Below are 13410 nucleotides of genomic sequence, written 5' to 3' on the forward strand. Positions count from 1 at the left end.
GCTGGCTTGGGAATTTGGGAGCAGCTGGAGAATATTAATGAATGACTTTGGATGGCAGCGCCAAACAGGTCCTGGATTGTCTATGCTAAAGAACAACCTGTGAACTAAATAAAATAAAGACCAGCCAGACTCTTCGGTGCTCTGATTTTTTTCCGCCAAATGCCTTTTAGTTACTTGTCTTTTTAGCATTTGACAAGTGTTCGTACCATACTCAATCTTACACTCCCATTTTTATACCTGTCATGCCCTATGGTCCATATTTTTTTCTTGCCTGGAATCTATTATCTTCTCTTCTCTTTCCTACTCTGTAAAAAAATGGGACCTCCCCTCTTTTCTTTATAATATCCTTGTTTCCGCAACATCTCTCCCCACTACCTTTCCTCACCAAATTTATTTCTTTTCCAGTAGAATTTTCTGGTCACATGAAGTACACAAAATACATGATATACACACCTTATATGTGAAATATAAAATACCCAGGCAAGGGTTTTGCCCTCAAATTTTTTATGCCTTCCCAGAAATACTAATTGGTGAGGTTTCCAATAGGAGCCGCTCTATTAAGATTTACTGGGTATTTGTTCTATAGCAACTAAGAGAAAAGTTTTATAAATACTACTTCATTCTATGACATCTTTAAACAATTCCAGTTTCTACCTCTAGGAAATGATTACTTTAAAGTGCTTGTGGAATAATGCTTGATCAGTGAATAAACTTTTATATTGGGGAATACTATAATAAGAGAAGTGAGACTTTCCCCCCAGTATATGATATGATAATAAAATCATAACAGTGATTTTCATTTGGGGTTTATGAAATTGATTTCATGACTTTATAATCACTCAATAGATGTGCAGACGGGCACAGCTTTCCTGGATGTAAACTGATGAAGAGTAAAGGAGTTTCTGGCAAATGGCAAAAAGGCAACATCTGGTGGGAAAACCATCCATCTAGGTTTAATGACAAGCTGCTCCAGGAGCTGTGTCAATGTGATACCTTATCTGTTTGTGTAAAATGAACTGACCGCCTGCCATCTTGCATGCCTCCAGGACAATGCCATCCTTCATATTCCTCCAACCAAAGCAAGCACAGCACATGGGAGAAGGGCATTTGGCATCTGCTGCCCCCAGGGTCTTCCTCATCCACCACTTCTGGTTCCTTTCATCTGGAAAGAAGACCTCTTCCATCTTCCATGCAGCTAGCAGTCACCAGGGGAGACACCCTGCGGGGCTTTGATTCTACAGATCTTTCTCAAAGGAAGCTTAGGACCCGTGGGAATGGCAAAACAGTAAGGATGGGGACCTTCTGGGAAATGATGTGCAAAATACATATTAAAAGGATCAGAAGATATTAATAAGTATTCTGAAACACTGAAGAAGCTGTTTTGATTCTCATAGTGAGTGGGGGCTATGGTTCCTCGAACAGTTATGCAGTGCCTTCTGTATACAAAGATCTTGAGGCTGCCTTGCTTCTTTAATTGTAGTGAGGTGATAGATATGCTGATTCATCCATATGATTTCTTCTTTGATTCCTTTTGTGACCGAGACAAATAGGGAATGATCCATGACCCTGAAATAGAGTGAGATGAAATGATGCGATTGGGTGTGGAAGCCATGGCTTTGACCTTATTAACACAGCATTCTAACCATTGCATACTCTCATATGTGCACACGTGCGTGTGTGTGTGTTCTTGGACCTGTGTACTATAGATATGCCAAAAAATAAAGATGTATTTTTTCCCTGACTGGAACTGTGTATGTGTGAATCCACACAACAATCATAAATTCTGATTAGGCCTAGTGATTTTTGAAATTCCAATGATTTGGGCGTGGGAAATCTTAAGATACATATGTTTTGTAATTGTTCAGACATTAGCAAGATCTTACTTGGTGGTTTTACCCTATTGCTAGTTATTAGTCAATCCAATTCTGTTCATATTTTGTTCTCTGTCAATTTCAGGTTCGTCCATCCTCTGTTTATAGAAATGGAACAGACATCATCTATAATGTAAGTGTAGTCACAGAATTGCTAAATTTCTTATATTTATGGATGCAAGTATTTAATGAAGCTATTATTTTATATTTTTTATATTTATACATTTCTCTCAAAAAATTGTTTTGAAATTAGAGGCTTGGGTGTTCAGAGAAACAAATCCTCATCTTTTTGCTTTGACTGAATTTTTGAATTGCTCATTTTTTTGTTTGCTATCTTGATGTTTGTTTTTTCCTTATTGTTGTTGATTGTTGGTTTCCTCAAGTATCATGGGATAGTTTCCTTGAAACTAGAGGATGACAGCTTCCCAACTCACAAAAGGAAGGCCAAAGTATCCATCATTAGTCAGCCACAAAAGACAATCAAAGTGGCAGAACTGCCTCAAGCAGATAAGGTGGAATCCACAACTGACTCACACTTCCCCAGACAGGTACGAAAATCTTTGTTCCTTCTTACTCACCTTATAACAAGTTGTTTGCTGGGCCAGAAACACACTTAATTCACAAAATAGCCTCCAAGTTTGGGGGGATAGTTTACCCAACACAAATGCTTCCCAACAAATGAAGACCCAAAGGAGGTGAATGTGTGAGCAACTTTCCTTAAGTCAATTCTAAATTGCTAAATTGCCTTTCCTTCCCAAAGGACCAGTTGCCCTCATTTCCAAAGAACTGCACTCTGGAATTAAAGGGACTCTTCCATTTTGAAGAAGGCATCCAGAAGCTGTATCAGTGCAATGGGATTGCCTGGAAAGCCTGGAGTCCCCAAACCAAGGTAGGAGACAGGCTGAGCAGCCAAGCACCTTTATTCGCAATGTGCTCTATGATAAGCTAATAAAGGGGAACGATCTGGTGCATGACTCAACCCATGCTACATCTTCCTGCCATTGTTAACAACTTGAAGGCCAAGAGGAAAAAATGGCCCAAAGTGGCTTTTTAAAAATCACAAAATACGTTAGTTAAATCAATACCATTTAAGAAGATGTTTACTTGTTTTGTTCAGTTATCAGAATGTCAAAGTTGTAACATGGAAACCTTGCTGACTGTGGTAGTGTTTTCTGTAAGAAACCATTGTATTTCTCAAGATGGAGAATTGGGATTAGGGCTGACTCCCTTTGTGGTAACGAAACTACTTGACTGAAGTTAGGGAACTCGTAGGACTCCTTATGCTGAACTGACTCCAGATTGTAAAGACCATTATGATATGAACACAGACAACTGTTTTTCAGGATGTGGAAGAAAAATCCTGTCCAGCCGGGTGGCACCAGCACTCAGGCTACTGTCACATCTTGATCACAGAGCAGAAAGGCACCTGGAATGCGGCTGCCCAAGCTTGCAGGGAACAGTAAGGCACCCTATTGCACATTTGATTGATGTTTTCTTTTCTCTATTTCTCTATTTGCTCATGGAAGCGGAGAGCTGCTTCATTCATTCAACAAGCATTGAGTGCCTAATATCTGCCTGGCTTTGTTTTAGGAGCCGTGAGGGAGTTCCCTAGTTCAGAATGGATTTGTGATGGGCCTTGAGAATATATTTGGTTGGTGCAAAAGTAATTGCAGTTTTTGCCATTACTTTTGCACCAACCTAATATTTGACTGAGCTCTTTTCTGTTAAAGCTGCACCATTGCCATGTTTCTTTTTCTTTTATTTTCTTTTCCTATCTCAGTCTTTGTGAGGAAATCAGAAGGAGATTTTCTGAGTCAGCAGCATTGCAGTTTCTTTTTTTATGTGATAAGAATTCCTGCCCATTTAATTGAAAGTATATAGTAATGAAAAGCCTTATAACATCGGGCCTCTAGCAATGTGATTATATAGCAATGATTATAAAGCTGGGCAAGTAAGACAAAGGCTCACCGGGTAACAGAACATTCAATAAAGGATAACTTATGGTCAGAGAATGACAACTAATGTATGCAGTCCAGAAGGACTTTAAAAATGCATATGTACCTATCCCTGACCCTCCTTTTTGTTTGCCAATCTGGATATTATCTAAACAACACAATTAGACTAATATGCCCTGTGGCTGGAAATTGAGACTAGGGAAGTCTCTGGTTATTATTGATCTGATCTCGTACTTCATAAAATTTAAAGAGTTATACACATCTAAAGACTCCATTAAGAAAATGAAAGAGCAAACCACATTCAGGAAAAGCTGTTCTCAAACCATAAACCTGATAAAGGTCTTAAACCCAGAAAATAAAAACAACTTCAACAAATCAATGACAAAATGACGATTCAAACAATAGTAAATGATATGGAGTCTTCGCAAGAGTAGATGTCCAGTTGGTCAATAAATAAATGAAAAGCTGCTCAAAACCGTTAGATATTAGGTAAATGAAAATGAAAACCACAATGAAATACCACTTCACACCTACTAGAATAGTTAAAAGTATAAATATGACAATCCAAATTTGTTTTTAATTTTTAAACTTTTATTTTAAGTTCAGGGGTAAATGTGCAGGCTTGTTACCTGGGTAAATGCTATGTCACGGGGTTTGTTGTAGAGATTATTTCAACATCCAGGTATTAAGCCTATTACTCATTAGTTATTTTTCCTGATCTTCTTCCTCCTCTCACCTTCCAAACTCCAGTAGACCCCAGTGTGCGTTGTTCCCCTCTATGTGTCCATGTGTTCTCATCATGTAGCTCTCACTTATGAGAACATGCAGCATTTGGTTTTCTCTTCCTGCATTAGTTTGCTACAGATAATGACCCCCAGCTCCATCCATGTCCCTGCAAAGGACATAATCTTGTTCTTTTTTATGGCTGCATAATATTCCATGGTGGACAATACCACATGTTGCTAAAGATGCAGAGCAAATAGAATTCTCATGTGTTGTTGGTAGAAGTGTAAAATGGTACAATCACTTTGTAGAACTGTCTTACAGTTTCTTATAAAGTTATATGCATCTACCCTATGACCTAACATATTCTACTCCTAGGTATTTAACTAAAAGAAATAAAAATATATACTAAAAAAGCTTCATAAAAATATTGTATAATAACTTTATTCATAATAATACTAATTTGGGTCATTTGTTTTTTGTTATTGATGTTTAGAAATACTTGATATTTTCTCCATCAGCAAGAGAATAAATTTTTGATAAATTATTTTATAAGTGATGGAATAAAATACTGAAACCTCCAACAATGTAGATAAATCAAAAATGGAACGTAGAGAGAAAGCAGCCCTACACAAAAGAATACTTATTATATGATTGCATTTATATAAATAAGATAATATAATCTATGTTGTTAGAAATAAAAAATTGTTATCTCTGGTAAGATTGTGGAATGACTAGAAAATAGCACGAGGTAACGTTCTAAAGTAAGAGAAGTGTTCAATGTCTTATTGTAAGTGGTTATTAAATAGATGTATATACAATTGGCAAAATTCATCAAATTGAATATTTAAAAATCTATTCATTTTATTATATGTAAATTATACCCAGATTTTTTAAAAAGCGAATAAAATATTTTAAAAGTGTGTTCAAAAACTAGTGAAACCACCTTTTTCTTCACTGGTGTATTTCACGTTTTAACTGTGAGTAGAGTCACCAGAGAGGTTAATGAGTGGCTTTCAGGGTTTTTTTTGTTGATAAGTTGGTGGTATCAAATAAGATAAAATATTAAAATTTTTACAAATAATAATTGCTTTAAATACATATATTTCCTTAGTGCTACATGTTAAAGAACAAATAAGACATTCTTCCATCATTAAGATGGTTAAGCTGTTAAAATGACATCTTAACTAGATGTCATTTAGTTTGTCATAAGGCACTGAAAGCTCCAGTAGAAGTAGTGGTATTGGTCTTTTTTTCTCCTTGAGGAAAGGGCTTTGATGTTGATCAAAAGCTATCTAAATTAGCAAGAAGAAGATTGCAGTATGCAACAAAAGGGAGAATACTATGGTGTCTCTGCTTACAAAATTAAGGGAAAGAGTAGTTATACTCCAGCCAAAGTTATCAAGATTAGGTGATTGCTGGGATTTGTTGATAAAATGTAGATGAACAGAACTTCCCACCTTGAAGTTTAGAAGCTATCTTTTGTTCATCTTCCAATGGTTCTTAAAGGCCAATGCAAGTAACTGGTCTATAATGAAGCTTTCATTGGTTCTTAATGTATGAGAAAAATAAGGACAGTAAGTATTGAGAAATATCTTTCCATTCAGTCATAGATGGTGGTGTCACATTGCCAAGTGTGTTTTTTTAAAGGACTGTTCTTTATTCTGAGATTATAATAGTCTAGCTTTTTATTGTCAAAAACTACTTTTTATGAAATAATAGCAACTTATAACATTGTCGATGCCCTCATGTTGACAAACCTACATCAGTCTCCCATCATCTTTTGTTTTCATTTTATTGTTCCGTCTATTAATAATTGTGACTAGGTTCTATTGGTGAGTAGCAATGAGTTCTTCACGTATCTATGAATACTGTACCATTCGATCATCACAATAATAAACTTAAGGCCTAAATTAATTTAAAAGCATAGATACTTTCTCATGCACTTAATCTAAGATTTCATCTGCAGCTTGGTTTTAAGCACCTTCACCCATGACCCTTTTATATTAGCCTGACTGTAGTTCTACATGCCTCCTTGTGAATAATGTCTTACTTTTATATTTACAGTATATGAAATTGTTTCACATGCATTAGCTTATTTGATCCTTCCATCACTTCTCTTATCTACAGTTTATGGATTTATTTTAAAAAGAGGTTCAAGGAAGCGAAATCACTTGCTCACAGGTATACAAGGAAGTAAATGAAAGAGATAGAATTTAGTTTTTCATCCTTATACTCTCTAAAACAGGTCCCCTAAGTATAGCAGGTTTCTCATCATAGGTGTACTGACAAGTATGTCTATTTTAACTGTGTTTTGAGGTTACCCAAAGTAGATTTTCAAAATTATGTGTTAATAATTGTTTTTCTCTCACTGCAAACACATATAAGATTTTTATTAAATTATGGATCCTAAGTTTCCTCTGGATTTGAATCAAACTAACCTTTCAAGGCGAACCTAAGGTATGATCAAATTCCTAGTTTATAGATACATTCATTTAACAAATATTTCTGAAAGTCCTTTACAGAGGGTCATTCACAACACCCATATTTCCACAAGGACAGCAAATTTTGCTTTATCCTTTGTCCCTAAAGATTGCTAACTCAACTTAATCTTTATCTCTAGTCTTCTTTCCTCCCCAGTGGTGTTTTATTCTTTTTCTAAGTCAAAGGAGCCAGACTCCTAGATTATGCACTTCTTGAATTTACATGTTGTAATCTCATCTGCTCATTTCCTCAGGCAGTCATTGTACATTTGGTAATTATATTATTATAGAGCATTATCTATGAAGCCATTTTGTTTTCCCGCAGGAGTGTCTGGAACCCCTGCTGGCCTATCCTTAGAGTTACCCTGAAATCTACCTATACTTAATCAAAAATTTTCAGAGAAGTAGATGTTTATTTCTATAACCAGAAAAATTAAAGCTTCTGTTTCTAATTCTATACTACAAATATTTGTGTATGTGTACCTATTTATAATTTTGTATCCATATATACACCTATACAGATAATACCCACCACATTTTATATGTATGTGAGCATAAAATAAAAGGAGTGATATTTTTCTAAAATAATAAACATATGAATACCTAAATGTTTCTTTTGTGAATAACTATGCTCTTAAAATTTTACCTATCTTGAAGCAGAGCTATCTTCCCATCTCACTCTTTTGGAACTTCTTGCTTTTTGGAGAGTCAAAAAGAAAACCGAAATTGTACTTGGGCAGCTAAAATGGATTTTACCAAGTTTGTTTTAAAGATAGCTTCAGGAATCTTCAAGCTAGAGAAGATGTTAAATATCCTTGAATAAAACCCATTATATCCTGATGCTGAAGTTGAGGCTGCAAAGTTAGGGAATTTCAGTAAGCAAATTAGTTCAATAAGAGAATTAAGGAATTCAGTCAGGGAATTAAGGGGTTATCAGGAAGTAGAATCCTGGTCTCTCCTGCCCTGTACAAAATGTCATAGTGACTGGAACAGTCCCCAAGCCCTCCCTCAGCTTATATTTAACACAAGTTTCATATTGTGTGTTCTAAGCCTACAGCGCTTTAGAGTGAGCGTGTTGGATGTGATGGGGAGGGGAGGAGAGGAGATGCCTCATCATACCTGCTGTAACTGTCAGACAGGAGCTGCGAGTCAATAATGAGGTCAGAGCCAAGTCACAAAACCCAATCCAGCGGTCTAAGGCCATTCAGTGGAGGGGCAAAGAGCCTTATATATCTAAGAAGGCCTAGAAATCATCATTGCATCAGACAGCAGCAATATACTGTTATTAGTAGAGGGAAATCCTTTAAAAATAGACAAATTATGTTCACCATATCTAGTCTGGAAAAGCAGAGAAATAGATCTGAATTTTGAAAAGACATAGGCAAAATAAATAAAATTAAATTTAACAGCTATCTAACTGAATGTGTTGCTAATTTTGTTTCCTACTTTTCTTTTCATATCAATGGATATTAACCAGGCAAAAAGATCATGGTGATTTAATTTTTTTCCTTGTTTGATTTTTTAAGTGTTTAAAATTATTTTTTAAAATTTAATTTTTATGTTTAATTGACGAATAATACAAATTACATTGTAGGGTACAATGTAATGTTATGATACATGTATACATGATATATTTGTTTCTTGTTTGAAACTTTCTGTTTTTTTATTTTTAAAGAAGAAAGAATTACTTAGTGGCTTTTTACTTAAAGCATTTTTAAAGAGGTTTTAATGAGCACTGCTGGGGAATTAGGCACAATCAAATATCGCTTCTAGGAATAACTCAGTTAGCTGCAAAAATAATTTATAAAAAATTCTGTTTTGTGAAAAATATTTTACATATGTTTGTAAAAACAAGCACTTTAATTTCTGTGCATTATATGAAGGTTTGACAGTTGGGGCTATACTCATTTCATTGAGTATAATGAAGTCATAATAATGTGTTTATTTGGCTAAACCCACTAAGCTCCAAATTTAAACCTGAAGTAATTTTATCTAAATAGTTAGTTTGGGTTACCTTACTCATCAAATTAACTTGGTATTTGCCAAATTTATACCAGCTAGAAATACACTTATGAGAATAATAGTATTTTGTCATTAAATAAGTAATTGTTATAAGTAGGCAGTTGCTGATTTTCCAAAAAGATGTTTGAAACCTACTGTTTATGTTTGAAAACCTATCGATGTTTTATGCTGTAAAGCCCAGATATTATAATAAACCATCACTTTCTTTGATGTCACCTACCCCCACCCTGCAGATACTTTTTAAATAAAACTGCACTATTAAAATCTTAGAAAGTTCTTTTTAAAGACGTACTTTTTTGTGTATTTTAAACTTACTTTTATTTCTGTTATGCATTTCGTATCCGCAGAAATGTTAACTGCTTGTTGCTGATACTCTCATTTTCATTTGCATGTAGATACCTGGGCAACCTTGTAACTGTATTCTCCAGGCAGCACATGCGGTGGCTCTGGGACATTGGTGAGAGAAAGTCCTTTTGGATAGGCAAGTATCTGGGAGGGAGGCTGCACTGAGGAGGGAGGCAAGGACATGAAACAAACAGGCACCACCACCCTGCTACTTCCTTCCATGGGTTAAACGATAGTGGTTTACGATAATAGGCAACCAATAGATCTAGCCATTTATCTTTTAAAACTCATCTTGAACCTTTTTTTTGACACACTACTTTCATTGTTAGACATCTATCCCAAAGAAATAAATAGGGATGTGGTCAGATTGACAGGCAAGAGAATTCAATGCAATAACATTTCTAAAAGCAAAAAATTAGAAATTGCTGTAACTAAAGAATGGTTAAATAAATTATAGTACAGCCACATGAAGGAATATGTAAGATTTAATGTTTTTGCAAGCCATTAAATAATAAAGACATGAAAAATTGCCTTACGTTTATTAATTCATTTAACAAATATATGTTGGATGCACATTATATTACATATAAAATGTAAAGTGTATTCCATTTATGGCAAGGTGCAAAGTGAAAATGCACGGTCCACATCCATATAAAGTATGAAATAATTTAGAATAAAAACAATTATATGCATGTGGTGTATGTATAAATATAAATATATATTATATTTGTATATATAAATATATATAATATTTACATATTGGACTATATACATATATTCATATATATATGAATATATATATATTCCAAATAATTAGAAATGACTTACCTCCAGTCAAGAATTATAGGTAGGCTGGGTATGGTGGCTCACGCCTGTAATCCTAGAACTTTGAGAGACCAAGGCTGGAGGATTGCTTGAGCCCAGGATTTCGAGATGAGCCTAGGCAACATAGTGAGACCTTGTCTCTATGAAAAATTTAAAAATTAGCCAGGCATGGTGGTAGCTAATAGTAGTCCCAGCTACTTGGGAGGCTGAGGTGGAAGGAGTGCTTGAGGCTAGGAAGTTGAGGCTGCAGTGAGCCGTGATTGTGCCACTGCATTCCAGCCTAGGCAACAGAGCAAGACCCTGTCTCAAATAATAATAATAATAAATATAGGTGATTTTAATTTTATTCCCTCTTTTCTGAAGTCTTAATATTTTCTACAGTTTTAACAATAATAAATCTTTTTTTTTTTTTTTTTTTTGAGACAGAATCTCACTGTGTCGCCCAGGCTGGAGTAGAGTGGTGCAATCTTGGCTCACTGCAACTTCCGCCCCCTGGGTTCAAGCAATTCTCCTCCCTCAGCCACCTGAGTAGCTGGGATTACAGGTGCCCACTACCACACCTGGCTAAGTTTTGTATTTTTAGTAGAGACGGGGTTTCACCATGTTGGCCAGGCTGGTCTCGAACTCCTGACCTCAGGTGATCAACCTGCCTCGGTCTCCCAAAATGCTGGAATTGCAGGCATGAGCCACCGCACCCGGCCAAATGACAAATCTTTTAAACCACTTTAGAAACAGAATTTTCAGGGCGCATCAAAGTCAGTATCCCCACTACTTCTCTTTAAAGGCGTTGTATTTGAGGGAACTGTAATAGTTCCCTCTCTTGGCTTTTCACTATTTCTGCAGTACTCAGTGGGTCCCTAAATTCTGAAATGAACTGAGTATTAAGAGACAAGCTGGAGGATAAGTTTTGTCTACATCCATAATGACTCACTGCAAGGCTCTGTCCTCACAATATGCTTAGGCAGAATGTCACTAATCAATAATTCAGGGAGGGCATTCCTAACCAAAAGTATTTCATTTCATTCCACCCAAAAATACGGACTGAAAATCAGTTGGGGGAAGGTAAAATGTTATGTATCTAGGACTGTTTTCATGGTCAAATTTGATTTGGGGAATGTCGGATCATGCTATGGCAGGGAGTTCCTTTCTCATTTTATTCTTTTTTATTTCTATTATGAAAGAGAGTGAGTAGGGGAATGCTTAAGAAAATATTACAGAAGCTTTACAACATTAAAGTGTAATTTGCAAAATTTGCCAGTGGAGGTAGAGAGGCAAGTCGAGAAAATCTGCTTTTTATTGGAATTGTAGCAGATTGAAACATCTTAAGCTCCAGACTCAAAATAATACATAGTAAGCTACTTTCAAATATGAAAACCAGGACATTTAAATAATGAGGAAGAAAAATAATAGGCAAGAGAATATCTGTTTCCCTGTGATAGGAGTTCTGCATGTAGGATGATATGAATAATAATAATAGCTGCCATTTATTAAACACTTATATATGCCAAGAGCTTTACATGCATTATCTTTTTTAATCCTCAAAACAACCCTAGATGTACTATTTTTATTCCCGTTCCTTAGATGAGGAAACTGAAACTCAGAGAGGTTAAGTAACCTGCCCAAAGATGCTCATCTAGCAAGTAAGTGGTAGAGCTAGAATTGGACTGGGATTTGTTTGACCGTTTGTGTCTTAGAGTATTCCAAGTTCCTATCCCTTGTTTTAGAACCTGGGCCCACACTTGCATGTGATAACTGAGCTTAGAGCAACAGCTGGATATGATATCTAAGTATAAATGCAATAAAAGTAATTGGCACATTCTTTTGGTTCACATTAGGTTTGAACGACCAAGTGCATGCTGGCCACTGGGAGTGGATCGGTGGTGAACCTGTTGCCTTCACCAATGGGAGAAGAGGGCCCTCTCAACGCTCCAAGCTTGGAAAGAGCTGTGTTTTGGTTCAAAGACAAGGGAAATGGCAAACAAAAGATTGTAGGAGAGCCAAACCTCATAATTATGTGTGTTCCAGAAAACTCTAAATATAACAGACCCTACAGGGGGCCACCTGGATTTTGTCACCTATTTATTCACAGGATCTGTGAATATTGCTCCATAGAAAACAAATTGTTATGATTGAGTGGGTGGGTATACCTTTGTGATTCTGTCTAGTGAAAATGGAACATTTTTAATAGTGCCAGAAAGATTGATAAACAAATATTTTTTACAAGATAAGATACAATTTTTGTATCTCAATACCTTTTAAAATAAATGCCAGCAGTATTATAAAGTGTAAGGTTTGTTTATTCCATAAGACCCTCACCCTTACCCCATTCCAAATCTCAGGGAGCACCAGTCTCATAGTCCTTGGATTTTTTAAAAAAAATTTTTTGGTCCCATTACCTCTAATGAATTTATTCTGAAATATGTATCGTAGGTGCTCCTACCACTTTAGTCTGAGTGAAGCTAACTCTACTAGTTCATTAAACCAAAGTTGAACCGCAAAGTTGTCCCTTTGGAGCCCTTTAAATGTGAAATCTAAGATTAGAGGCTGGGGTTGAGAAAGAGAATTTTCTATGATGAAAAAGAAAGACTTTAGATGAAAGAATCTTGTAGGTGGAGGCTCATCTACAAAGCTGTAGTTCAGGTAAGAATTCGGGGGGCTGGCTGTACTCAGAGTTCTACTCATCACTATTCATGAAACAGATCTCCCTTTCCAATTTGAATGTTGGCATGGTACCATCCCAAAGCTAATGATTGGGTTTCCCCAGGCTTACAGAGTCATGAGAAATTTCAAGTAACATAATCTCTTCCTCTGTGTTTATTGTACTGACACGCATTTCTCAGGGACACTTGGGATAAAGAGTATATATGAATGATGGTTGACATATGGAAGAAAAATACTGCTTTCTCAGAAATGTCCTGATGAACTGTGCTGATGAACAGAGAAAAATAATACCGAAAACAGAGCCCCTGAAAGCCTACATTCTCGGAAAGGATTTTGAGGAATTTTGAGCCACCTTAAATCTTTAATATTTGCAGAAATGCCATGTTAACTAGATTCTCTAACGGAAAGGTACCTTATTAATTTATAATCTCAGGTGAGTGGAACATTTTTGTAACAATGAAGTATGTTGCAGCGTTACCAGAACTCCCTTCTGAAATCAAGGTTTAACAGTTATAGGAAATTAGA

The 13410-nt window shown here is 35.9% G+C and overlaps 1 protein-coding gene across 3 annotated transcripts in view; it reads left to right on the forward strand.

Moving 5' to 3' along the window:
* FREM1 (FRAS1 related extracellular matrix 1) overlaps positions 1-12508 on the forward strand; it is a 256334-nt gene extending 243826 nt beyond the window's left edge. For all 3 annotated transcript variants that reach the window (XM_054657951.1, XM_009456318.4, XM_063787960.1), the window contains 7 exons: positions 1047-1285; positions 1957-2004; positions 2255-2419; positions 2632-2760; positions 3215-3330; positions 9450-9535; positions 12060-12508. In XM_054657951.1, coding sequence (XP_054513926.1) covers positions 1047-1285; positions 1957-2004; positions 2255-2419; positions 2632-2760; positions 3215-3330; positions 9450-9535; positions 12060-12259 — 983 coding nt within the window. In that variant the 3' untranslated portion in view covers positions 12260-12508. The remainder of the gene's footprint in view (positions 1-1046; positions 1286-1956; positions 2005-2254; positions 2420-2631; positions 2761-3214; positions 3331-9449; positions 9536-12059) is intronic.
* Positions 12509-13410: the final 902 nt, after the last annotated feature.

This window comes from Pan troglodytes, chromosome 11 (genome assembly GCF_028858775.2).
Source record: "Pan troglodytes isolate AG18354 chromosome 11, NHGRI_mPanTro3-v2.0_pri, whole genome shotgun sequence".
Lineage (NCBI taxonomy): Eukaryota > Metazoa > Chordata > Mammalia > Primates > Hominidae > Pan > Pan troglodytes.